Source organism: Triplophysa rosa, linkage group LG23 (assembly GCF_024868665.1).
Source record: "Triplophysa rosa linkage group LG23, Trosa_1v2, whole genome shotgun sequence".
Taxonomy (NCBI): domain Eukaryota; kingdom Metazoa; phylum Chordata; class Actinopteri; order Cypriniformes; family Nemacheilidae; genus Triplophysa; species Triplophysa rosa.
Window position 1 is genome coordinate 13,647,280 of NC_079912.1, and position 27,636 is coordinate 13,674,915.

At 37.6% G+C, this 27,636-nt stretch overlaps 1 protein-coding gene across 4 annotated transcripts; it reads right to left on the minus strand.

Moving 5' to 3' along the window:
* ctdspla (CTD (carboxy-terminal domain, RNA polymerase II, polypeptide A) small phosphatase-like a) lies at positions 1–26,074 on the minus strand. Of its 4 annotated transcripts, none has more exons than XM_057323131.1 (8): positions 25,682–26,074; positions 11,583–11,740; positions 9,730–9,753; positions 6,621–6,725; positions 3,355–3,411; positions 2,958–3,050; positions 2,556–2,741; positions 1–1,039 (listed from the first exon to the last, which is right to left on the minus strand). In XM_057323131.1, the coding sequence occupies exons 1-8, from the start codon at positions 25,755–25,757 to the stop codon at positions 914–916; spliced, it is 825 nt and encodes a 274-aa protein (XP_057179114.1). In that variant the 5' UTR covers positions 25,758–26,074; the 3' UTR covers positions 1–913. The 4 variants fall into 4 exon arrangements, with proteins under 4 accessions (XP_057179114.1, XP_057179115.1, XP_057179116.1 ...); XM_057323132.1 differs by having other exon boundaries at positions 2–1,039; positions 6,621–6,722; XM_057323133.1 differs by lacking the exon at positions 9,730–9,753 and having other exon boundaries at positions 3–1,039.
* Between the last annotated feature and the right edge of the window lie 1,562 nt (positions 26,075–27,636).

Sequence of the window (27,636 nt, forward strand, 5' to 3'; positions counted from 1 at the left end):
CCGTGCATGGTATCGCAACATCTTTACTAAAATCTTATGCACATTTTCAATGCACACTGCAACTACTCAATATGTATTGTTACCCGTTTTTAATAAACACAAACGTTTCTTGAAATTGATTGCATCTTTTATTTTGATAATGATGAATATTTGCTTCTGTTCCTGACATACTGGATTGTAGATTAACGTTTGCCTTTTTCAGAATATATGCTGTATCATTAATTAAAATCACAATTGGGTAATGCAAATAGATTTTTTTCTTTCAGAACACAATGCTTATATGCTATATTTTCAAAGGCATAAAAGAACCCGAGAAAATAGCGGCATTATACTTTGCCCGATAACTATGCAGTCCACCTTCTTCAGTAATTTTAAAAGACAGACTGGGACTTACAGTAAATGTTTAAAGGTTTCGAATTCGTTGCAAATATGCAGCATACAAAAAATGCATTTGTGTCCTCATTCGTAAAAACAACAGTCAGAAGGCACTTCATTTGGTAAGAGAGGAGAAAAAAATATCACAGTTGTTGGAACTACAGAGAGACTGCCTGCATAGCCTGAACAGAAGAGTTGAAAAGTGTCTTCACCCATCCAAAAATAGCTTGCTGTTTTGTTTATCCTGCTAAAGAACTCGAGGATAATAAATGAAATATAAATTTCTTTTACAAAACGACTCGCTGTTCGCTTGTTGTCTGCATTAAATTTGGAAGCAAACTGCCCTGTATCTGTTGAAATATTATTGGCCATTGGTCCACTGAGAGTGAATATTAGAGGAAGTAGGTGTCATCTCTGCAGTGTTGGGACATTGATGGCTCTTTTCTGCTTTGCTGGGTCACTGCTGTCCTCTAGAGGCCAGAGTTGAATGGTGTCTTGGCCTGAGATGGGTGTTTATTGGCAGCGCTGGATCCCTGTGTTACCTGGCCCTCGGGCTCTGTAACACGTTGTAAATGTCCGTCTCTTTGCTCAGGCCTTCAAACAGTGGCAGTAAGTCCAGCAGCTCTGTGTCAGTCACGTCATCGAACCACGACTGCACCGGCACCTGAGAACACACAAACAACATCACAACTCGAAGTAATTCAAGTACCCTTTTAGCCTGCCAGACAAACCAAAATGACAAATCACAATGGGTTAATGACTACATAAAACGTTGAAGACATATTTTTTATTATTTATATAATAACATGTATATATACTTTTATTACATCTTTTAGTTTTCTACTTCAATGTAAAAAATTAATTGCTGCCTTAAAGTTTTAAGTACAATCAAATGAGCTTTTTCAAGTTTACACATCAAAATAAGTTAAGCAATTTCAAAGTTATATATCAAATTAATTTTAAATGATGTCAACTCAGCACTTGCCAAAACTTAAAATAGTTAAAACTGTACTTAAAGCTTTAAGGCAGAAAATCATTTTTTTACAGTCTGTGACTATTGTCACAATTTCACTACTAAAATAGCAAAATATTGCTCTCAGACCTTCAGTACGCGAGACTAATATTACTATAATGTACTACCAATTACTATTTATTTATAATGACTATAGTCATATCATATGACTAACTATGGGGGGGTTCTTTTTTGGCGTTACGTTATAGCTTGTTCAGACAACCATACAGTGTTGGGTAAGTTACTCTGAAAAAGTAATTAATTACTAGTTAATAATTACATATTCAATAGTTTAATTAGATTACTGTACAAATTACTCTCTCCAAAAAGTATTTAGTTACTTATTACTAATTACTTTCTATGTCCTATATCAACCTTGATTAGTTAAGTGATTCAAGGAGAGACATGAAACGGCTTATTTAATTCATTCAAATAAATAATATTAAACTGCATAAAGTAGTTTCAACTGACTAAAGTATTACAAATGTGAGAATTATACATTAAAACAGGGATTTTAAGGTTAGACTTTGAATTTTGATGTCAATTCCACTATTGCACACACATGTATTACACAAGAGTATTTAATTTAATTACATCAAAAGTAACTGTAATTAAATTACAGAAAAAATAAGAGTAATCCCTTACTTTACTTTTTCCAAGGGAAAAGTAATTAAATTACAGTAACTAATTACTTAGTAACTAGTTACACCCAACACTGCAACCATATTAGCTTCTCAGTTCTCACAAGCAGCAGTACAAAAATTGTTTTATATCCAAAGTTATTTTTGGTTCAAACTGGAAACAGCTTTGCGTCACTTGTATTACTGTTTGGTGAAGGAGAACAGTATCTTGTCTCCAGCACCTTTAGCTCATTAATTTTAATACAGAAGCACCTTCTAATCTAACAGAAGGCATACAAGCTTGTGGAGGAGGTGACGGCACAGAGGTACTGAAGCATCCTCCGCAGACAGTGTGCTATGCAGACTGGCTCAATAATTGATGAGAAGTTTTGACAAGGGACTCTGAAAGTCTAGCAACTAGGTTCTGGCTCATTAGTTCCAGATACTGAAATAAAACTCCAATCTTTCACAATCACAGAAGTAACATCACGCAGACCAACAACACAAGCCTTCATAAACGTGCTTTTGCGGCCCACGCTGACACTTACAGCATTTTCTGGATGGAAGATGTAGGAGGCAGGTGAGTTGTCCACTATGATGACCTTGTTGAGCTCCCGGCCCAGTCGGCTGAGGTCTTTAACGTAGTTTCCCCGGTGGAACACGCAGGATTCCCTGAAAAGCCGCACCCTGAACACGCCCCACTGGTCCAACAGGTCCGCTACAGGGTCAGCGTACTTCAGGACAAGAGTGAACAACAATCACTTTACTTTGAACTGGCAGAACGTAATTCTTTGAACTTGACCTGTCGTCTTAAAATGCTGAAAAAGCAAAGACGGTCCAAGAGGTCCGCCAAGGGCATGTTTACAGACAACAAACAATTGTAAATCAGCACAAAAACGCGGTATGTGCGACCGGCCCCGAGGTTACAAAGCCACGGTGTGAAGTCTCACCTTCGCTAAGCTGGCTGTGAAAAGAACACATTCAAACAGTTCCCCCATCTTCTGCAGAAACTCATCCACATGAGGCCTCTTCAGCACGTAGACCTTAAATTCAAGCAAACAAACACAAGAATTCATCTCAGAGAAACAATGACTGCTGATTCCTGGAAACAGACAGATCCAAAACCTCTTCTTAGCTTTTCCACAAGTTGTCCAGTTGCTGCAACCCAGTGCAAGTAACCAAGAACAGGCCAACCCTGATCCACATAGCCTATCCTGGATTACTTGAACCAGGTAACAGCCACATTCCAGTAGCATCCCGGCATTCGATGGACAAAAGAGGGTTACTTTCACTCTCAGACAGAATCATATACACATACTATCACATTTAAATCCATTTGTGCGATACCTGATGAACCGTCCCATCAATCTCCACAGGAACTATGAAGTCTGCATTGCTGATGGGCTGGAAAAAGAAAACAGAAAAGGTCATTTTAGGCGCCCGGTCTCATCTGGCCATTTGCATCATCCCTGACACATCACGTAACAGATGTATCAGCTGGGATGTTCTCTAAGAAAGCAGATGCTGTGTCTGTATTGCCAGAGGAAGGCTTCTAACACTTCACAGCTACCTGTTGTCAAGCCTTTCAATTAAACTGCTTTGAGGCTTGACGCCCGTGTGTGCGTGTATAACAGACTGAGTGCATGTCTAACAGTTGACTGTATGGAGCTGGGAACTGTGCGCGTCTTTGAAGAGACTTGATACGCCTTTGGAGAAGGCGCAGGGAGAGAAGGACGGGGCGCAATGGAGCGCACACAGAGGATGAAAAGGACTCAGCGGGCGGTTTGAAGCTGTCTCGTTGCCAAGAAGAAAAGAGAAACAGAGATGACGAGAGGAGAGAAAAATTTGGCTTTTTAGTAAAAACTAGGGACTTGGTCTCAAGCTATGATTGGATGGCACACAAGGAAGCCTTTCCAATAGCGCCACTGTCCTCGCTTTGACCTGCCTTGTATAACATCACAAACTCATTTGGATATTTTGATTTGAAGGGATAGTTCACCCAAAAATCAAAATCATGTCATCATTTACTCACCTCGAGTTGTTCCAAATCTGTATAAATTTCTTTGTTCTGATGAACACAGAGAAAGATATTTGGAAGAATGCTGATAACCAAACAGTTCTTGGCCACCGTTGACTACCATAGTAGGGAAAAATGACTTTATATATTTTTATTGTTCTGTTGAACACAAAAGAAGATATTTTGAAGAATGTAGGACAGCAAACAGTTCTGGGGCACTTTTGACAACCATTGTCATTTTTCCTACTATGATAGTCAATAGGGTCCAAGAACTGTTTGGTTACAAGCATTTGACCATACATCTTTCTCTGTGTTCAACCAAACAAATTTATACAGATTTGGAACAACTAGAGTATTTTTTTTTGCCAACTATCCCTTTAATAACACAGCATTACTTGAAAGTTTAACAATGTTGATTTTGTGTTTTACTGTATTTTCTTTAAATACAATGTTTTAGAGAACCACAGTAGGTTAGCGCTAGAACTTTGACTAAAAACTGATCTCAAATCAGTTCCTTTAGTAAATAATTACCACATCAATTCATGACATGACCAGCAGGAGGAGTATATGATCAGCACGATGAGCAACAGCTTGAATCCCTGGCCGCTCACACATATCAGGTGTACAGTAATATTTTCAAATCTAATTTATATCTTTAATAGGATAGCTCGCCCAAAAATAAAAATTCTGTCCTTTACTCACCCTCAAGCTGCTCCAAATCTGTATACATATATTTGTTTGGTTAAACACAGAGAAAGATATTTGTATGAATGTTAGCAATCGACAGTTCAAAGGCACCATTGACTACCATAGTAGGAAACATTCTTGTGTAATTTTTTGTGTTCTATTGAACACAAAAGAAGATATTTTGAGGAAAACAAACAGTTCTAGGGCACCCTTGACCACCATTTTATTTTCAACTTTCATAGCCAATGGTGCCTCAGAACTGTCGGTTGCTAACATTCTTGGTGTCCTTACAAAGAATTTTATACAGGTTTGGAACAACTAGAGAGTGAGTAATTCATGACAGAATTTTCATTTTTGGGTGAACTATTCCTTTACAGTAAGTAATAGAATATATTGTAAGCACTCAGGTACAAACAGGCGCCCTGTGTACAACTACCATTTTACTCTAACGTGAATGTGTGCACGCCTGTGTGTTACGATGTCAGGGAGGGTGTTATTTGTGCACGCATACTTTAAGAGTGTGTATGTGAGTTTGTGTGCGCACACAAAGGCATGCATCACTCTCTCCTTCCCTCTCTATGGGCCTCTTTCCCTCAGTCGCCGCCTTTCTCTCCGAGCAAAACAGGAGCTGCCAGGCAGACATTTTAAAAGAGGACAGGCTCTGCTTTACCAAAACACTGTTATTAGTCTTGAGCAAACTCAATGAGCTTTCTGTCACTGATTTTCAACCGCTTGTGTCCAGCTGTACAAGACATGGACGCAGTAAGCAAGATGTGCTCACATGTAAATACAGGGTGTTTGTGTGTAATCAACTGGGCAGGGTTGTTTATGTGACCAGTTGTTTGTGTGTCCGGCTGAGGTAAAAACCAGACTAAAACCAAGATGTGGTGAAGTGGGTCACTGCACTAAGCAGGTGGCTCCCTGAAGCTGCACTTTTTAGGGACCAGACAAGCATTTCATCTCTGAACAGGGATTTTTATTTATATGGGACTTAAAATCCACCCTAAGAATCTCAAAACACTGCCATTGCCTTGTATTGTTGTGTTAAGGGTAAATTCACCTATAAATGAAAATTCTGTCATTTTTTTATGCACCCTCGTGTCATTCCAAACCTGTATGACTTTCTTTCTTCTTCAGAACACTAAAGGAGGCATTTGGAAAAATGTTGGCCCCTATTTACTTCCATTGTATAGACACAAAACAACAGAGACGTTTCTCGAAATATCTTCTTTTGTGTTCTTCAGACAGAAAAGTCATATACAGTCTTTGAAGGGTGAATAAATGATGACAGAATTGTTTTTTTTCTGGTGAAATGCCTTTAATAAACAAGCTACCCAATACTTAGTGTTAGCGTCTATAATTTATCCGTCAAGCGGCCCCAGTAACTGTTCCTACACTGCAAAAAATGACTTTCTTACTTAGTCTTTTTTTCTTGTTTTCCAGTAAAAATGTCTACAAATTCGTGAATCAAGAAGCATTTTCTTGAGGAGCAAAATGACCTAAGAAAATAAGTCTTGTTTTTAGTAAAAAAATATGAAATTTCAGTGAATTTGTGGTAAAAACAAGCAAAAAATTCTGCCAATGGGGTAAGAAAAATAATCTTGAATTAAGGTTTACCTTTTTCTTAGTCACACAATTCAAGATTATTTTTCAGATTTTTTTGCTTGTTTTAAGCACAAATTCACTGAAATTTCATATATATTTTTTACTAAAAACAAGACTTATTTTCTTAGGTCAGTTTGCTCATCAAGAAAATGCTCGATTCAAGAATGTTTAGACATTTTTACTGGAAAATAAGAAAAAAAGACTTGGCAAGAAAGTCATTTTTTGCAGTGTAGGTCCTACAAGCGCTTGTTTAACAAACACATTTTCAGAAACATATTGAAATAACCGTGTTATAATTGTGTACCTTGAAGGAGCTGTGCACGAGGGTCTCGTCCAGGTCGATCACCACACAGTTCTTGCCGTAGTCATTAATGCTGGCCTCAGGCAGGAGGTATTTAGTTGGAGGCTGCTGGACAACGCGGCAAAGATGAAAGATGGATGGATGCAAGGAGAAAAAGGAAAACAAGCAATTGCTTTAGAGGCACATGAGAGGAGAGAGATGCATGCTTATATCTTATCAAAACAATTGTCTCATCCATGCACTGAAGATTGCGTTGATGTCCCATACGAATCCCTTGGTTCTCAAACTGTGGTGCAAGTACCACTATTGGTACTTGAAGAGACTCTTGGTGGTACGTGAGGAAACTGTATATTCATTTCGTGTTTTAAATACAATGTCAAATGTTTAATACATGATCGATAAATACGGGACACATCTCATATAGCCTATGTGCAATTTTTATACAGTTGTATTAATTATCGTTTATTTATCATTGGTCCATGTAACTCAAACACAGAGCAGGAGCAGACAGACGCTTATGAGTCCCTCTCTCTCTTCCAATGAGCTGTGTGCAGATTAAGCTTCTTATGTTTCTGCCCTTGAAACGCTGTTTAAAGCTGATGTTATTGCTGTAAAGAGCTAATTCAACACGCGTCTGCATCTACTCAAGTTAAATCAATGAAACACGCGTTTTGATTTAGTTTTGACGCGCTGCATTGACAAGAGCCACTGCAGTAAAGTGCGAGTCTCTGTTATATACAGCTGTTCTCTTGTATATTTATTTATCTTCTGTGTTAAATATTCTTTCTACATTGTCTGTCTTTATCTTATGTTTATTGTATTGTATTTCTTAATTTTTTATACCCATAGGCCCTTATTTAAATCATTGTGTACTGTATTCTATTGTTATGGTCTCTGTGTACTGTTGTTGCTGTTTCTGTGTTCTGGATGCTCCTGTCACCAAAACAAATTCCTTGTATGTGCAAACATACTTGGCAATAAAGCTCTTTCTGATTCTGATTCTTTCTGATTTAATATAGGTTTGTAATAACTTAGTCTTTCTGCAAGTCCCTACAAAGTTAATAAATCCCCCATAAGAGTAATTTACAGAGCCCTGTTTACAGTGAACTACAGAAAAGTGTTTTGTGTCCACTATTACTGCTGACTAACTTGAAAAACATGGAAAAAACGTTATTTAATTTGAAAACAGTTAGGGGAAAAAGTGTTTGTATTATTAATAATACATTAGAATTGGTGGACGAGGTGTAAAGATAGCTCTACTGTTTAAGTGTTTATTCATATGATTTTTTATGGCGGTCATTAGGTGGTTGGAACAACTAATTTTATTAAAGGTGGTACTTGATCTGAAAGGTTTGAGAACCACTGCCTTATGATGTAAAGGGATCTGGTGCTTTTGGTTAAAGTGATTGTCCCCCATAGTTCACCTACACTGCCAAGTCATGTTGCCTAAGCACAAGCTGGCTCTGTAGGTCTGGCAGTAATGAGAGAGAGTATGTGTATCCATGAGAGAGAGAGAGAGAGAGAGAGAGAGAGAGAGGATGTGAGCATGTCCTTAACTAAGCCTAACCTGAGGGAGGCAGCTGGACTTGCCTAAGGGGGAAAACACAAAAATACATGCGATATATTGCGCACACACACTGTAAAACGTTGCTGTAGTTTTTGCAGCAGGTTTGCCAGTAGCTTACTGTAGATTTAATTACTACTTAATATACTTTCCAATTAGTACTGTTTTCAATTACTTTAATCAAAATTAAAACACTTTGAATTTTGAGATTCAAAATGAGCAAGAAGAGACTGGCATTAGCACAGCAACACTGCAAAAAAATGACATTCTTCCTAAGCATTTTTCTCTTGTTTTCTGTAAAAATATTGAAAACTTCTTAAATTACGATACATTTACATAACAAGAAAAGTGACACAAGATATTTAGTCTTGTTTTGTGAAAGAAAAATATATAAACTAGGTAAGTTTATGCTTAAAACAAAATTGTACATTAAATACAGTAAATTACTGGCAAACCTGCTGCGAAATTACAGCAAAGTTTTACAGTGCACATCACACGCTGGCATGCATAAAGTAGCACACGTGACTGTTTTATGACTCTTAAATTAGTACTGTGTGACTGTGCTTTGACTGTTAGTAGAAAAAATGCATAATAAATTTCTTTGTTTTGTTGATATTTTGAAGAATGTAGGAAAACAAACAGGTCTGGGGCACTTTTGACAACCATTGTCACGTTTCCTACTATGGTAGTCAATGATGGCCAAGAACTGTTTGGTTACAAGCATCCTTCCAAATATCTTTACAGATTTCGAACAACTCGAGGGTGAGTAAATGATGACTGAAATTGTATTTTTGGCCGAACTGTCCCTTTAAGTATGCAAATGTGACAAATGCATTCTAATCTGTTTGTGCTCACAGCTTAAGTTAAAAAATGACAGACGTTGGGATGACTTTACTAAATTCCTGCCCTAACCCTTTACCCAAACCAGACACTTTAGAGAATTAAAGAGCAGATTGTTATTGTTTTGCATCACCCAGTTGAATATTTGAGTCATTAGTGTCAGCCATTCAGAACAGAAGGCTCTGGAAGCAAGCGGTGGGATTCCCAGCTGTGTCCCACCATTTTGATTACAATTATAGTGAAAAGAAATTAGAGAATTGGGTAATATATAAAATTATCAGAGAGTTACAAACGTATAACATTTTGATGGAAGATTATGAGTAATTGTGTGAAACTGTGTACTGAAATGGACAGTAAGTAACAGCACGAGTTATTGAAAATATTGATTTTGATCAAAACATTTGGATGAGATCTGAGCTGTTTCTAACCTAGACGAAGGCAGATGTTATTTTCTTCAGGAATACCAATACAAATGTATTTTAAACGTTCCAATATCTGATGAATGCAATTTATATGGAATCAAAACTCCCATGCACTGCAGTTCTGTGAAGATGCCATTCTACGTATGTATGTATTTTCTAAGATTGATTTCAGAATACCTCAATTTATGCATATTATGTGAATGTTACCAAGATACATGTTATAGTAGTAGTGAATAGTTAAAACAAAGTCAAAATATAAGCACGCATGCAAAAATGTAATACATACACTTGGAATAGGGATGATCTGGACCTGATCACAAAATCAGAAAGAGAGAGAGATAAAAAACAAAGATAGATAGTAGAAAGAGATAGAGTCATAAAAATCAAGTACAACAATAACACACGCAACTCAGATTTCACACAAATTCTTTTGAAATTAAAACAATACAGCTAAAATACAGACAGACACGCAGACTAAAACCAGTTTACAGTTTAATCTTGTTCAGACTGGATTTCGTAGCTGCAGGTTCAAAACTACTAAAGAACAACTTCGAGAACATGTACATGTAAAATGGCGCGGGTCATTTGCAGGCAAACATTCATGGTAATGCGATCCCATTCACATCCATTTATAGCCGCCTGTACCTGCTTTGGCAGCAAACTAGTGTTTGTGGAACACCGTAGCTCATAGTTTCTCTCCGGACAGTGCGGTTGTGTCACACCATACACTGGTCAGCGTTTGTGTGTGTTTGGATTGTGTGCAAGAGCCAGAAAGATGAAGTGAATGGAACTAGTAAACACACTAAACAGAAAATAGCTTTTTCCAATTTCATACAGTATTTTTGTGCAAAAACAACTGTAGTTTAGATTAACCAGGCATTAAAAACGCTGAAATAGCGCTATGCAGTTAACTATGCTTTTAAAGGGATAATCCACCCAAAAATAAAAAATTCTATCTTCATTTACTCACCCCCGTGTTGTTTAAAACCTGTATACATTTTATTGTTCCACTGTACACCAAAGAAGAAATTTGGAAGAATGTACGCAACTGAACCGTTCTGGGGCACCATTGACTTTCATAGTAGGAAACGAAACTCCCATGGTAGTCAATGGTGACCCAGGACGGTTTGGTTTTCTACATTACTCTAAATATCTTCTTTTGTGTTTAACAGAACAAAGAAAGTCGTACAGATTTGAAACAGCATGGGGGTGAGTAAATGATGACAGAATTAAAATTTTTGGGTGAACTGTCCCTTTAAGTTAAAACACACCTTTTGTCTTTTCTATGTAAATTATGCGCATCATACATTGTGCCTTATTCACAACAAAGCAAACAAAGGCAGTACATTTAATTTGACTAATTAAGTAATCTTTGTATTTTGGTACAGTTAATTAATCACGGCAGCAGTTATATAAAATATTAAATGGTGATCAAATGTTGAATAACAGCCATATATGAGGGCATAAATCCAGATGAATGACAGATGATTCAAGAGTCTGGACAGTGATTTGTGAATTGCATTTAGCACTGACTTTTTGTACGCAAATTCTGTTTACCAATTTGCATTATTTTAGTTAGTCAATCAGGCTTTATAAAACAATGCAGTGCAATTTATGTGCAAGTAAACGGAGCAGCCGCAAATCCTATTTAACGAATTCCTAACTGTACTCAAACACTGAGAATCTCAGAGAGAGAGAAACAAAGAGAAAGAAAGGAGGGGGGGAGAACAAACTGGGCAACAAGTAATCAATCACACGAGACACATACCCAAGGCCCGCTTTATTGGAATTAAAGAAGAGGTCCAGGAATGAGAGAAAAAGAGTGTGTGTGGGTGGAAACTGAAGAATGTGTGTGAGGGGAAGCAGGGCCATCATTCCTAGAACTGGATGGTAAACATCACGACGGGTTCACGGAGTTCGGAACAGCTGGAAAACTTTGCGGTATGGACACGGGAACAGCATGCACAGAGACTGCATTTGGGTGCAGCTCGCAAACAAGGAAAAAACGTCACTTTGGTTAAACTGAGAGAAAACATTTTCCTAACTTCCAAACGTTTTTCTGAGCTGGATCTGCATGTAACTAAACTGCATCCAGTCCAGATTTTCACAGTCATGGTAAAGAAACAAACAAGGTCTCACCTTTGGAGGGCTGCTGTTCTCCTCTGCAGGTGGAGGAAGGGAGCAGGTCTTGTTGTTGGTGGCTGGTGGTTCCACATTATAGTCCCGGAAACAGCAGAAGAACGGACTGAAGATGCTTCTGTTCCTGTGTTTCTTTAAACTGCTGTTTGACTGGGAGACTGTGACAGAGAAACACACACACAGCAGACGTTGGATACTGCACAATGCAAACTCCTCAAAACATCTGGGGCTTTACCTTCCCTGCCCTGTAACTTAAAACCCATCAGCCTCTCATGCAGCGTACGTTTGCGAAGGAGGTCGTAGCCGAACGGGCGGGAAGAAAAACAACAGTCGTCTGAACTCTCTTATTGGTTACCGCGCAAACCCCACATGACCCAAAACGAGTGTGCAAACAGCTTGTATTGTGGTACACAGAACACGTTTCCATGGGCAACACTGCAACCTTTGCCCCCTGCGCTAGCGTGCCTGCAGCCCTGCGATCGCATTCCATGCATACAACAGCACGTCATCACGTACAGCAATGTCTCAAGTGTGGTTACACAACCCTCATAACAAAACTCCCTATTTGGAAAAAAACATGAATTGTGAGCAGGACATTGCTGAGATACAGATTTGTTAGTGGAAGGTCAATTACTTTAGTTAGTCTGTCACAACTTTTATTGTTATCGCAACAACTGGACATTTTAGTTGACTAGCCATCTGGTCAAACTGTTGTGCCGTGTCCTGTGATGTGTTAAACGGGCACAATACTTGGGTTTCAGTTATCTAGGTCAGTCTCAAATGTTCTCCTCATTGCAGTCTGTGGAAATAAAAGCCTGTGGTGGCACCTTTAAGTGGCAATTGTCAACAGATCATGCACTTTCATTGAATCAAGCTCTAGCGCAGTGCAGAAGTCGACACAATTGTGATTTTAAAAGCCGTAGTTGCGTATTTTAAAGCCTTTTTTGTCACCAAATGGACCTAAAAATGATTTAGTCAGGTTTACAGTCACGTTTCTGGAAAGCCTACATTTACCTCTTTACCTCCATTTCACTAAAAGTTGTGTTACTGTAAATGTGTACTGTATATCTGTCTGTGCAACAAAGAAAAAAAGACCTGAATTGAAACTATTTCAATTAATATGGAATATAAGAAAATGTATTAAAGGGTGCACTTCCCCACTTTCTTAAATTCAATTATTTGCTTAGCAATGTGTATTTGATCTAATTATGTGAATTGTATTATTTATCTAAGACTTTCTGTGCTGCGACCGACCTTGGCTTGGTATTTCTTGTACAAGAGCTTTTAAAACTCAGTGCGTCCAACCTTCTTACATAAAGGTTAAATAAATATAAAACCTTTGCGCCAAGCAAGTCTCAATCGCATAATGGAGGAAGCATTAGGATAATAGCCAACAGCATCTGTCTGATTACTGCTATTGAAAAACACGTCATGTCACAGAAAGCATCAGGACATGAGAAAATCAGCTTCCCGTGAACCGGTACAGTGACAAGAGCGGCTTGATGAAGCTGCCAGAAGTCAGTCAAGTGATTGTAAATAGACTGTAGTGTACATTAGTGGAACAAATTTGAGGGGTTGGGCCAGGTAGTCGTGTACTTAAACACAGACCCTAAAATTAGGCAGAGGCATTAGGTCCTCTGATTTTCCACTCAAATTTAATAACCTGTCAATTGACAAGCCATTGCAAGCACAGTATGGTGAGAAGAGATGCCCCATATTAGAATATGAGAGAAAATAGCAGTTTACTCTTGAACACGTGCATTAGCTGGACAGGCATGAATAATATTGTTTAATATTTATTATATTTTAACATTGTTGTCAGTTTACTGTTTCTACAGTATACAGTATGTAAGTATAATATGATAAATATTTATAACAATTTGTAGCAAGTGTCATCACATTAGGGGTGTCACAATATACTAATATTGTCAATAACCGTGATATTAAAACCCATGATTATTAATATAGAGTTAATTCGACACACATCTTAATATCGTAAACTCTTCAGCACCCATTCAAAATTTTGCTTTAAGAGACACAATGGTTACAAAGTCTCTCTCTGTCTCCATACATTTGTACTTGTGATTTATTGATCAAATAACAGACTGAACACAAAATAAAGTAAATTAAAGATGAATTTTACTGATGGCATTATTTGTCTAAAAAAAACTTGTGGAAAATATTGTAATAATATCATTATCATGGATGCTTGTGGCAACTATAACCGTGTAGAGAATATCTGATATTGTGATAGCCCAATATCACATATTTTTTTTAAAAAGCGGATTTTAATTTCGAAACAACTATATTTATTTCCAGAATGATAACTGAACACGTCTTGCTGAATGCTACAAGATCGAGAAAAACAACAACGTGTAGTATAATTCTGTAAAAAAATGCAGCACTGCATATAATGGACGCAGTTTTTACATACTTTTAATAGTAAGCCGTATACAGTACTGTGCAGTAAGCAGAAGGATAAGATTTATTTCAAACACAGCTAGCCAGAGTGTTCACCACACACACACACACACACACACACACACACACACACACACACACACCCATCTAAAAACATATTCTTTGGCTGGCCACAGGAATGTGGCTGGACTTAGTTTACATGGCAATGCCCTGTCTCTCTATCTCCGTGAGCATGAAGTGTTATGTATTCTATTCAAATTCAACCTCGCTCTACAAACTGTTGTTACCAGACAGCTGTATTCAACACTGCACGAATGCAATCATTTGTCAAACAAAGTAGAGGTATCACAAGAGACAGCCGAATGAGGGCAAAGAAAAAAACTCCTCAGAATCCTTCTGAAACCATGAAGCGATAGAAAACCTGCTGTGTAGAGCCCATTGCTTTTTGAATTCCTGTGACATTTGACTGGCAGCTGTCTTTTTGGTACAACACCATGTACGAAAATAGCAATGCACAAGAAAGGGTTGCTATAGAGAAGAGACTTGCATAGGGGCTATTCTGACAATCCCCCATTCCCCTCTTATAGTCTGTTTTTGTAATATTTCTAAAACTTCGGAAAAACATGTTAGCCAATGGAAAACAGCTGATTTTCCCCCAAAGTCTTTGAACAGTTCCCCCCATTTGACTGAACGGTAACGTGATGCAGAGCGATCACTTGGGTGGGTATGTTCTCTCTCGCATCCGGAAGAGGAAATTCCTCACATTCCTGACAGGAAGAGATAATAACCCTCTGACCCGCCGCATGGAAAAATGCCCATCTGTTAAGAACACAGACCCCAGGCTTATTACAGGAGTCAGAACCGACTGCAGTCAAAAAGACGCATATGCAACACGTTTGTCAAGGAAAACTGGTGAAAGGTTAAACAAGAGCACAAAAAAGATGAAGGTTAACTGTAAAACAAGACGCAGTATTATTGGAAAAACTGCCAGTCCACTGTGAACAAACAAGAAAGCAGAGCTGATAAACACAGCGAATCCACAAATCTGTTCCTCATCTTGATTTGATAGCTGAAGGGGAAACATGGAAAATCCATATCCACAGAGAATACTAGATCCGCCCTTAAACTGTATCACTGCACTCAAACAATTCTCCTTGTTTTAGCGAAAACCCAGATTGCAGAAATCTTCCCTCCGGCTGCTTCCACCTAATCTGCCAGATGAGTATTGAAGATCCAGGTCTTACATCATTGGTTTCAATGCTTGCATATACAGTGTACGGCTCACACGGTCGGCCTAGGTTGTGCTGGGATGATGTAAGCCAGAGGACACCGCAGAGCTGAGACAGTCCACTGACAGAGACACACATGACTGCTAATTGTCTAGAGCAGCATGCCTGTACCTCAGTGTTTATGCATTACCAATCGGCCCTAACAAAGGTTGGACATAATAGAGATAATTATATAACAAAGATATATGACAAAATGTTCATTATATCTGAATATTTTTACATTTGCTCAAAAAACCGTGAGCTTTTATTTTGAAATGAATCATCATTTACAGGGAGTTTTTAACACTGATCCTAAGGTTGGACCAGGTGTGATTAAATAGCCAACCAGCTCAATTACGGTGTTTTGTTCCACTGCCTGAAACAATGTTTTAATGAGAAAACCAAATGAGAAGATTTAAAACATATTCATTATAACAGCAGTTGGCAAATCAAAATCAATTACATTGTCCTTTTTGCCACTTAACTACTAAATTTAAAATAATAGCAAATGAGTAAAGTTTTGAAGGTTCAACATGTCCAGAGCATGAACACCAATTGCTTGGCCATGGCTCCTAGTGTCATATGTCAACAAAACAAATAGCACAAGTGTGTTTACAGTTACAAGCCTCCAATAAAGGTCTGGGAAAAAATATGGTGATATGCAAATTGTAAGTACATAAATGTAAACATGTTAAGTTTACAAAAAAGTGGTGCATTATTCCAGTGATCTCAGCGTTAACACTGGCGGCCTTGTGAAGCTTTCAGGTAAGTCTACATTCCTTCCCGTATGTTTCAATCTGACTTCTATACAATGTTGCGTAACATGTTTGGATGAGCAATATCACACATTAAAGGGTGTCCCATGTGAAGAGAATTAGTGACACATTCAGCGAAAAGTACATCACAACAAACAATGAGGTCAATGATCCTAAACTGTTTGCCAGTGAAATTCAACAGACTTCCACATCAGAGGACGTGTAGTTTGAGATGTACCGTATTCTTGATGATCCCCCCAGACCCCACGGCTAAGTTGCCGCTGCTGATGCGGGAGCAGAAATGAAGGATGTGCCAGACACGGTGGAATTAGCCATCAAACATAATAAGAGATCTGACTATTCAAGCCTGTTACGCAACACACGGCCCATGTTGTTTTGGTAAGGCAAAAGCACAGCAGATGAGAGAGAGACTGATGAAAAAAGCAATCCAAAAAGCATTTTCTTAATCTGTATTTTGTCTTGTTCACTGGTAAAACAAAGATAAATACTACATGTTAATACTTGTTTTAGAAGAACACAAATTGTTTTCTAATAGCAAATTGTTTTTCAGTGGCTTACTCATAAACCACACGAAATTTTGATAGAATGGGAATAGAAAAACAAATTAACGTGATGATATATTCTCCAAATCTTAATATATTATGCAATTTTGCTGCCGAAGTAAATTATCATGTTTAACAGATGTACTCAGTAATTTTTCTTCATTAAAACGTTTTACAGACAAAAAAAATGTATCTTAATAATAAATGTGTCTAAAATGAAGATGAAGACAAGTAATTTCTGTATTTACAGTTGTTGTATTTTACATAGAACAGTTCACAACATGGGGCCCGATATCACATGTGAAGCCAAATTTCTCATTAATCTCAGTTTTACTGAAAATGTTAAGTCACAGGACCAATTAATCATGTAAAGAGCGCATTTCTACAATTGCGTTATTGACTAAAGTGTTTGCTGTCAATGTAAATAAGTGCAAGGCAACAGCCATAACACAAACAAAAAACGGCACCTTTTAATATTTTAAACTGAAAATGAATGCCGAGATTTTTTCGATGCAAGAAAGTCTAGTTTTTGTGATGAGAAAGTCTGGGGAAAATGAGGTTTGAGTGCATGAAAGCAGATGTAACAAGTCTGTACACAATATGTTTTTTTCATTCTGTATCCGTGTCTGGATGATTGTGACACTGCAGAGAGAGATTCAGGTGCATTCCCTCGGGGCTGTTACGAAAAGGCCATGTTGGCAACAAAGACGTGTGCCTGTAAGTTGATTTTAATGCAAACAAAATAGTTTGTACTGACAGGTGGGTTTCCCACGGCTAGAATATAGATTGTCTCATCTAAATACACAGAAGTCAGAGAATGTCAGTCATAAGGCAGTGGTCAACTGCAGGTCAGTGGAGTGCTTGCAGAGGGCTAAAAGCAGGGCTATTGTGCAAATATAAATGTTTGGCATTACTGCTCCACTTTACACCTCTCAGGAGAAACGCTCAGCATTAAATGTAGTTCACCCTTCACTTTAAAGCCTCCACAGGCACACCACCACTTCATTTAATAGAGAATGGTACTGTTTTAAATACACACGGTTACGAGTTTGTCTTGAACCCTTACCATACGAAGGAGCATTAAAGGCATAGTTCACCTAAAAATGAAAATGTTATCATTATTTACTTCTGCAGAACACAGAAGAAGAGAATTTGAAGAACGTTGGTAACCAAACAACACTGGCCCCATTGACTTCCATTGTATGCACAAAACCACTGAAACATTTATCAAAAAATCTTTTCTGTACGTTCCACATAAGAAAGACTCGCAGATTTTGAATGATGAGGGTGAACAAACGATGACAATTTTTTATTTGGGGTGACCTATCCCTTTAATAACAGTGATCATCTTACATTCACCGCTTATTTTCCATTTAAGTCATCCTATGCAAAAGGCAGTTGTGCTTTACAAATCATCTACAGTATACTGTATCATCAGAACATGTTTTGGTCATGTCCCAGCCTGCTTCACTGTCGTTGTGTTCCTCCTGTTTTTAAGACACTATTAACCCTCAGCTTATGGAGCGAGCTTCACGCCGAGCTATTGTCAAATATTGAAATATTGACAAAGAGAAGCGCTCAGAGCTCAGGGGACCGCTGACTTCCCACAGAGAAAAGCTGGCATACCCTGATGCTGGGACTGGGGAAAAGGAATGTCTACTGTATTAGTGTTTCCAAAGCTAAACCAAAACACAAGTGATCCCATGCATAAACTGCACACAAACATAATACTCAAACGAACGCAAATTTATAAGTCTCCTGAGGTGCTAAATAAAGAAAGCCCGAGGCCGACACACACTGTAATTCACACTTACGTAACACACACACACACACCCAGCAACATTCAGATATGAACACAGGAGCGTGCCAGTAGGTATCATTTCACAAGTGGAAAAGAAGTCCACCCACTCTATCTGACCCTGATAGACTGGCTGTCCAGATCGCCAAGACTATTCAATATCCTCGCCATCCTTTCAACACCTCTGTCAGCCTTCCAGAATCCACAAATCCACAGGAGCATCCGTGATTAAGTCTTACGAGATAACATTAACAATTAAAGAGAGGAAGACGGCCTTTAGAAGCCTGCCTTCAAAGAGAGCTTTGGTTTGAATTTAGATATCAAGGGTGGGCCTGATGACTAGTACACATTTCCAGCAGGCTCCCAGAGCGGCCAATTCTTAACACCTTGACCTGAAAGTCTTCAAGATTGCTTTAGCAACATATTCATGCTCTACAAGGCACTACAATTACTGACAAAAAATTAAAACTAAACTAAAATTAAAACTGAAATAAAGAATTTGATTTAGATAGTAATATAAAATGAGATAAAATGACAAATCACATAGCAAAATTGCTAAATATTAAATTAAAACAAAGATGAAAGTAAATACTCAAAATGGATAGTTGACCAATTGAAACCCTGGACCACAGAGTAGCACGGGAATATTTGTGGCAATAGCCAACAAAACGATCGATTTTTCTTTTATGCCAAAAATCATTAGGTTATAATGCAAGTAAAGATCACGTTCAATGAAGATATTTTGTAAATTTCCTACCGTAAATATAACAAAACTTTATTTTTGTGAGTGGATGCAGCAAAATTGCTAACAAAAATGGCCAGAAACAGGCCTACAATCTTGGCTCGTTGCTGCCCACTATTTGGGAATTACCCACTCAAGTTTGGTATCTTTGTAAAGCTTAGAATTTCATCTACACTGAACAACGTCATTACAGCGGTAAGCCAGTAGAGAGCATTAAAACAAACCTGTTTCTACTAATCAACGGCCTGCCACAGCGCCTCTGATGAACAACTTCCAAGGCGATTTCTCAATATTTAAAATGTTTTGACACCTCCATTCCAGAGTTTTAAATAGTTGTATCTCAGCCAAACATTGTCCAATCCTAATAAACAAGACATCAATGGAAAGCTTATTTATTCAGCTTTCGGGTGAAAGATTTAAACATAAGACATGTTTTGTTGTCCGGGGGCATAGTACAGAAAGTTTCTTATCTTAGTTCTTAATTTAAGTTATGATACGTTGAATTAGGAATTTTGTATTACAGAAGCAAATCTTAACTTGATTTGGGATTCCTATCCTACGTTACAAAATCGTATCTTATCTCTAGTTAGGAAATCTTAAATTGTACCATCAAGCTCGGCAATCCACTTTCAGGTCTGTTACCAAGCAACCAACACTGCCCGAGCTGCTGATGAGGTAAACAAAATGGAAAAACAAAATCGGCGAGCTTTTAATTTTAGTGCCACGGAAATAGAAACTTCTCCGTTCTTCATTTTCAATTATTAATCAATGTAATGCCATTGTTGGACAGCGCAACTGTGGGCGTTTTTTCTTTTAGTCTTTAAATAATTTTGAAGTTAGAACAGCTGTGGGGTCGTCCTAAAGTTAAGTCACTTCTGTAATACCCCTTTCCTATATGTAGTTAAAATAAGATTATGCACGTAGGAAGTGCTGTTCTGTAATAGCTTTTGTCTTAAATAAGGTCCTATCTCAAATTACCATGGTTACCAAACAGATAGGATAAGATTTTCAAATTATGATCTTTCTGTAATATGCCCCCAGGGTCACAAATAAACCGTACACGTGTCCTATAGTGAGTCATAGCAAAAATTTAGAATAAAAACTAACAATGAAGATAAGTCTATCTTATTCAATTTTCTATCATAAATATAAATAATATAAAATAATATATTATTAACAGTTTGTTTTCTATTTTTTGCTGTCACACCATAGGACACCATTTATTTGTCAACTACCCAAATAATAATAAAATTACAATAAAACTAAAAACAAAATTATGATAACTCTGGTAGTATCAGAGTAATTTGCTTTTAATAGTGGACTTGCATTGACCCCTTTTCAGGCACTGAGAAATCTGAATTCTAAATCTGAAATATTAAATAATATTGCTAAAACCGTACAGCTCAGACTGAGTCACACTGGAGACTTTGAAGAATGGGTTTAAAATGCACCACACGTCTGGCAAATCCTCTTCAATCAGGTTCACCCACGGCCTCAGTGTTCCTAATAGGCACAGACTGATATTGCCAGCTGTCCATCATATTAAACTCGATTCCCCATTGCTACAGCCAATAGAAAAGCTTCCGTCTAAGCATACTCTGAAAGAATGCACTAGCCATTTAGTGGCAGTTATTTGCATGAATCATCTGTGTTGTTTTAGCACAAAACAGGTAACAGAACACAATGGTAATAGTTATTAATACTAGTAGGATGTATTCCACACTTCAGGCAAGCACAATCTGTCTTGCAGGGACTGTAGAGCATCGCTTCGCTTCCACATAATGATACAAGCATCTTATACTGGAACTGTACATCACCTCCACCAGTATGACTCGGGCACCTTAATCGGTTCATTAAAAAGCTATAAAACTATTCTCAACCCCACCGCATGTCTGGATAAATGCCTGGTTATAAATTACTTCTGCCATGATCTATACAAAACGTACGCAAGCATCTGTTTCTAATAAAAATCTGCTTTCTGCGGGTGATAATAGTATTATAAAGGTAATTGTCAGGCAAACACCGCCGAGGTTTGTGAATATGGCACACTGAACTGAATTTACATTAGAAAGTATGCATATTTTTAATAAAAAGAATGACAGGGATTTAAATAAGATTAAGCATCTGTACGGTCCTTTTGCTATGAGGCACATCTTTAATATTGTAGTATAGTATAGTATTAGTGGATCTTGTGCCAGGCAGCTTCTAACTGGTAGTCAGTGTAAACTACACAGGGATAAACATCCATGAACAATCACTTCCTAATCTGATTAAGGTAAACGGCTCAATCAATGATACCTGACAAAGTTAAGAGGTATTAGAGCAAACTGGTCAGTTTGACTGCAACGCTACACCAAAGCATAAAGCACTGCAGTGTGTTCGATTCAATTCAATCATATCCCATGAGGACTGCCTCGGGATTCTCTTCAAGTGCTGGGGAATCTCATCCTTCTGAATTCTATTAACACATGTCATGTTCCAATAGGATATTTAAAGAAAGCAAAGGATGATGGGGAAGCCAGAGGCATCTTCATAAAATGTCTCCTCAATGCAATTCAATGATGTGGCCAGCTCAGTGTTAAACAACATGTGCAGCTAAATGAATCTATGCCACACAATGATTCGGATACACAAAAGGGCATAAAACAACATTCCCCCATGATGTCATGATGTCATAATATTTGACTTTTGAAACAAGCGGCTAAACCAAACAAACTGGACACCAACCACAGATTGATTGCCTGAGATCCAAGTTTTTTCATGATCTGCAAACAAACGTGTGGACGATAATCCAGAATTATCAGCAGACCTTCAATACACAATCTGGTGCTCACTCATTAACCAAAAAAAAAAAGATTGTAGACCCGACTGAATTCAGCATGCAAGGCTGACTGGAACGAGACTGTGCAATGACACTAAATAAAGTGTCAAGGAGGCCACCTAACACTAACTGACCAAAAAGCTTTTAGAAACCCCCAAAAGTCTCGGCTGTATATGACCTCATTCGTCTGGTCGTCTACAGATCCACTCTATCAGCCGTGGCACCCTTGACAAGAGTTTGTCTCGAATCCCCAAGCAATGAGATGCCGATGCCAACTTCATTAAACTCCATCCGTAATGCATAAGGTTACATCCATAAGCACCAACGCCAGCACCGCACTCGAAACACGACTTGCATTTGTTAGATGCTTCTTTGTTTACGATGAAACCGATAGGTTGCTGAAAATAGCCTCATCTGCCTTTGAAATATTCAGAAAGTGTGGCTGAAACCCAAAGCACTGTGTTAGGATGGCTTTTCTCCACATGTGGGGACCGGTGCGCAACGTTTCATTTTGGAGAGGGGAGGTTGTGTTTCTGCCTGACAAACCTTAAAAGATACGCTTGATTATGTAATTTAGCTGCGGATAAGAGACATCTTTAAATGAGATTCTTTCAAATGTAATCTCACAGAAGGCTCTGAGAATCCGAACAGAATATAACAGAGGTGGGAATTCCTGGCCCAAGGTAATCTTGTTGGGTTTGCTCCACTATACAGACCAATATATTATTCAAAGTTAAATATTGTTATTTCAAATCATCAATCACTGTAAAATACGTTTAAGTAATTAATGTAATATTCCTAATGTTGTCACGGGGTTCCATTTTCACCGATAAGAGGTGGCAGTCAGGGCTTGATTTGTGTGTCTATTTTTCCTGCTCTTGAAACATAGCACTATATAAATTAAGATTAATTTAGGGCCCCCCGCTTTGCCAATCCATCGAAAAAACTAAATACGCCTGGCTGACAAACAGAGAAATGCACTTATTCTCTGGAGTCAAGGGGTATCGCATCACTGAATCCAAAATAGAGGATTGCAGAAACAGCTTGGTGTTATGACATCACAGTGGCATCGAAGAGCATGTTGAGCGGCTCTTCAGGACATGAGGGATTCCTCTGCCATGTGAGCCTTTCTGGCAGACTGCTCGTATCTTGAGTAACTAATCCAGCCCTTTTCATACAGAGATCCTGGAAAATACACGGAAAATGTGTCCAGGAATCTTTCCCGGGATCTTTTGATTTTGTTCATTCACACTGCCAGTGATTTTCTGGAATCTGTGCATGCGTTCACACACATCTCGTGAAGATCCCGTAAAGACACGTGACGTAATATACTGCAATGTAATGTTGTGTGCATTTCTTTAGTCGTGAAAATAGGGCTGATCACAGTGAAGGATGTTTCTTTGCGGTGTTTTTAGGTGGCTAAATAGCGCAATTTGTTATTATTCCTTTATTTAGTGTCACATGTGTACACAGCCTGTTAAAGGTTGGTGAGCAATCAAGTTTATTTAAGCGCTGTGTATTTGCGTGTTAATAGTTTTGATCGAAGTAATTTCAAGTTTAAACTGCGTTTAGAAGCAGACAACACTATTCTCGCATTTGACCTTAAGTTTGGTGATTATGACTCTTGCATTCATCCGTGATTCAGGTTAAGACGAATGGTAGCCTATTTTTTAGTTGTCAATCAACTAACGAACATAAATTACTCACTTAGGCTATATTTGTTTTTAGCCAAATTATTTACGATTTATGCTTATCATCAGTACATGGCTTTTACGGCATTGTTTCTGCCTTTTGTTCACACAGGGCGCTTTCCGGGACTGATCTCGTTAATGTTATAGGTCCCCTTTCCGGAATCACTTTTAGGATCAATCCGGGATGCGTTTGCGTTCACACAAAAGGCACTCTGGCAATTTTATGGTATTTTTGGGGGAATTTTCTGGGATCAGCGGTAGGGCTCTGCAATTAATCGAAAATTAATTGTAATCGTCAATTTTGTCTTCAACAATTACAAAAACAAAATAATCGAGGTAAAACGATTATTGTGCCACATTCCATTTTGCAAGAATCCTCTCTTTTCTCGTGGTATAAATCCACAGGGCACCCCTTTCCTTACAGTGGTTCAGCTGTGCTATTTCTTTACATTTATTTTTCAGTTGAATTCACAGTTTAAAAGCAAAGTTATTTATTTTCTATGTTGTTTTAAAAGTTAATGAGTAATCGTGTTAAATAATCGGGATCTCAATATTGGCCAAAATAATCGTGATAATGATTTTTGTCATTATCGAGCAGCCCTAATCAGCGGTCTGTGTGAATGGGGTTTTAATGTCCCAAAGACAGACTCAAACCCCCACAACGTGTGGACTACCATCTGTTTATGCTCTAAAGTGGTTGTAATATTTTGTGTAAATATATTTAAAAAATATAAATAAATCATATCAGTTAATATATGAGTAAATATATCAGTTATCCGCGCCTAAAAGCAACACAAAAATGATGGTTTAGGTTAATCCTTTATTTTACATATGTATTATATTGACTTAAGCAAGTACAAGACCCTTGCGGGACTGAAATCTCCACTGAGAAGAACTATTCAAAAGGCAATTACAAAAACCCACTGATAAGATTTTAGGAGGTTGGTTCTCTCGCTACTAAATAATGTGCTATGGAATTACATTAGAATTGGATATCAACTGTTTTAAGCTATCCTACCATTTTAACCTTTATACAATAGGGGTAACATTTTGGCAAAATTCACGGAAGTTGGAACACTGTACAGTTAACCTTAATTACTCTACTATAAAAATATACATTAAAAAATGGAATATGATTAAAAACACTGACTACAGTGAATCCACCCTATAATTTTAATGATAGTAAGTAACAATTTGAAACAGTAACTCTTTTAAGCCCCAGGGCTGTTTTCTTCAAGTTTTACAGACAGCGGGGGTCCACTAAGAATCTCAGTTAATCCAGAGACCTCCAACATAACAAAGCTACTGTAAATTTCTTCCGTAAACAGTTATATACATTACATAAAAGCTTTCTTTGGAGACAAAAACTTGGAATGCCACATACGGTAATATCAAACATGACTTGACACAACGCATGAAATACAGACACAAAGCAGTGGTAAATTACATTCAGTATTTCATTACTACTATAGAATTGCTCTTATACAGTAGCAAGTATCGGAACATTTAAAGTGCTACTAAACCAAAACGGTATGGCAATGGCAATTTACAGAGTTTAGGATTTGGCATTGTGATCTGCTTACTGTATATCTGAGATCCAGCACAAGCATTAACATTATTTGCTCTGACAATAACAACTGTAAAGGAGTGTGTTCATGCCCAACATTGTTGATTAAAATCCTGCACACAAGGCAGCAGACAGGAAACACGTTTTGAGATTTTCAAAAGCCACAGCATAACTAGGTGAAGTTTTTTTTTAATTATATAAGAAGAAAAATAAAACCGTAATATTAATAACATTAATGACAATTTTATATGAATAAAAAATACTACATTTACTCATGTTAATGTAATGTATAATATCAAATATGATTTATTTAAATTATGTTACACAATATTTTGATGTAAAAATATTAATTCGCCTTTAATATTGTATGGATTAATGAAATCATAAGAGCATCCGCACAGAGCCGCAGTGATTCCCTGTCAAAACAAAAACATCCAACATCCTGTCAAAAAAAACAACGCGAATCACCTCACCTTTTTCTTGGCAAGAAGAAAGGATCTCTTCCTCCTTTGGATTTGCTACCTGGGTAATAATGGACGTGTTGTCCATGGAAACGGGATTTAATTCCTCCTCAGTCACTTATTTTTTTTATTTTCAGCTAGCCTTCTGCTAGCGAGCTAGCGGCGATAGTCCAGATGGCAGACGCACCATACAGCGCAGCGCGATATTACACCACCCGCATACAAATAAAAATACAACACACACGATCGTACAGCGATGAACGTGAACAGCGTTGACATACTCCTGTCAAAAAGTGGGAATCGGCGACATTTCAGCTCTCATGAGATCTGAGGTCTGTGATCATCAGTGACTGAGAGTGTAATAACAAAGACTGTGATCTGCTGTCGCCCTTTCTCTCTCCCGCTGTGCGTGTGTGAGAGAGCGGGCGCGCGCCGGGTGACCGTGTGAAAAAACTCATTTCAGAAATTCTTCCTGCTAAAATACCAGCTGTGGTTACAAAATAGTATCTCCAATGTTATACTAGACGCTTCTGAAAGTATTGTTTGATGGATCTCAAATTGATTTAGTATTATTAGGACACTCTACCATTGGTACATTTTTTGCGAGTAAATCTAATGCAAATCACAAAGCTACATTTCTCCAATATGAAAACACAACATTATATATAATTTTGAGATGACAGATTTATACGAAAAACCCCACTTTTCGGATTATTTTATGGTTTCCATTCCCACCTATTACATGAAAGGATTTTGCTGTTTATAGAGAATTTCCTGAGATTTCAGAAACGTTTTAATGAGACAGCGAGAGAGAGAGAGAGAGGGGGGGAGAGGTGGGAGAGCTACTAAATATTTTATGAAGGTGGGTGTTTGATCTCAATGTTTAATAAGAGATGTCCACGTGACACAGTCTTCACTTCAACTAATTTTACAGTCCATCAAACGGTTTTTCACACAAATAACATATTTGCTTGTTGACCTGTGTAAGTTACAAACATGGGCCTTAAAACTAAACTAAAAAAAACTAAACTAAACTAAAACCGTGTAAAACTGTCTACCTCTCAAAAAAAGAAAAAGGTCTATTCAAAATAATAATTTGAACAAGCATTTGTAATACAACTAGACTAATTATAATAATAATCATAATATAAACTTTTAATAAAATGTATATAGAAAAAGGTGTAATGTAGACATGTGTATATTCTTACCTTGTGGTACTACCTGCAGAATAAATCTACGTTTTATTTTAATCTACTTTTTCACTGAATTTACAGTGCGTTTAAATTATTACTATAAGTATGCCAATAGTGACACCCTGTGGCGGAGTCGTAAATTGTTAATTTAGTAATTGCTCGTTGTTTACGCTGTACTAAGAGCACCATCTAGTGTTTCCCCGTTACTCATATTGCATCATATCCTCAACTTATTCTTTTACCATGTTACATGTGCTTATGGAGGATTGTGGACAAACGCTTAATTGTCATTTATTTAGCAAATGCTTTTATCTATATGACTTACTAATGAACAATACAGCATAAATTATTCATTCAGTAGGTACAAGTATTGGAGGAGGTGATTTATATAATCATAAGAGAGCAATTATCTTATCTAATTATGCTCTAATGGATCCTTAATGTGTGAAAGACTTATCACTGCAACAACATTTGCAAAATCCAAGTAAATTACTCGTATTACTAAACAGTTGTCACAAATGATCAAAACATGTTATCGATCATTTTATTCTGGAATGAATGCTGTAACACTTTTGCTATTATGAACTGGACCCTTACGAGATGTGCAGTTTTCAAACTAACCTTGGGAAATTACACTTGACATTGAAAAAGGACAACAGGAAATGATTAAAGCAAAAATGTGCATTTACAATCGAAGTGTACCGTGTTTCCGTATAAGAGAAAATAATGATTGGAAAGGTTCATCATGAACAATATTTTATGTCTCTCATTATT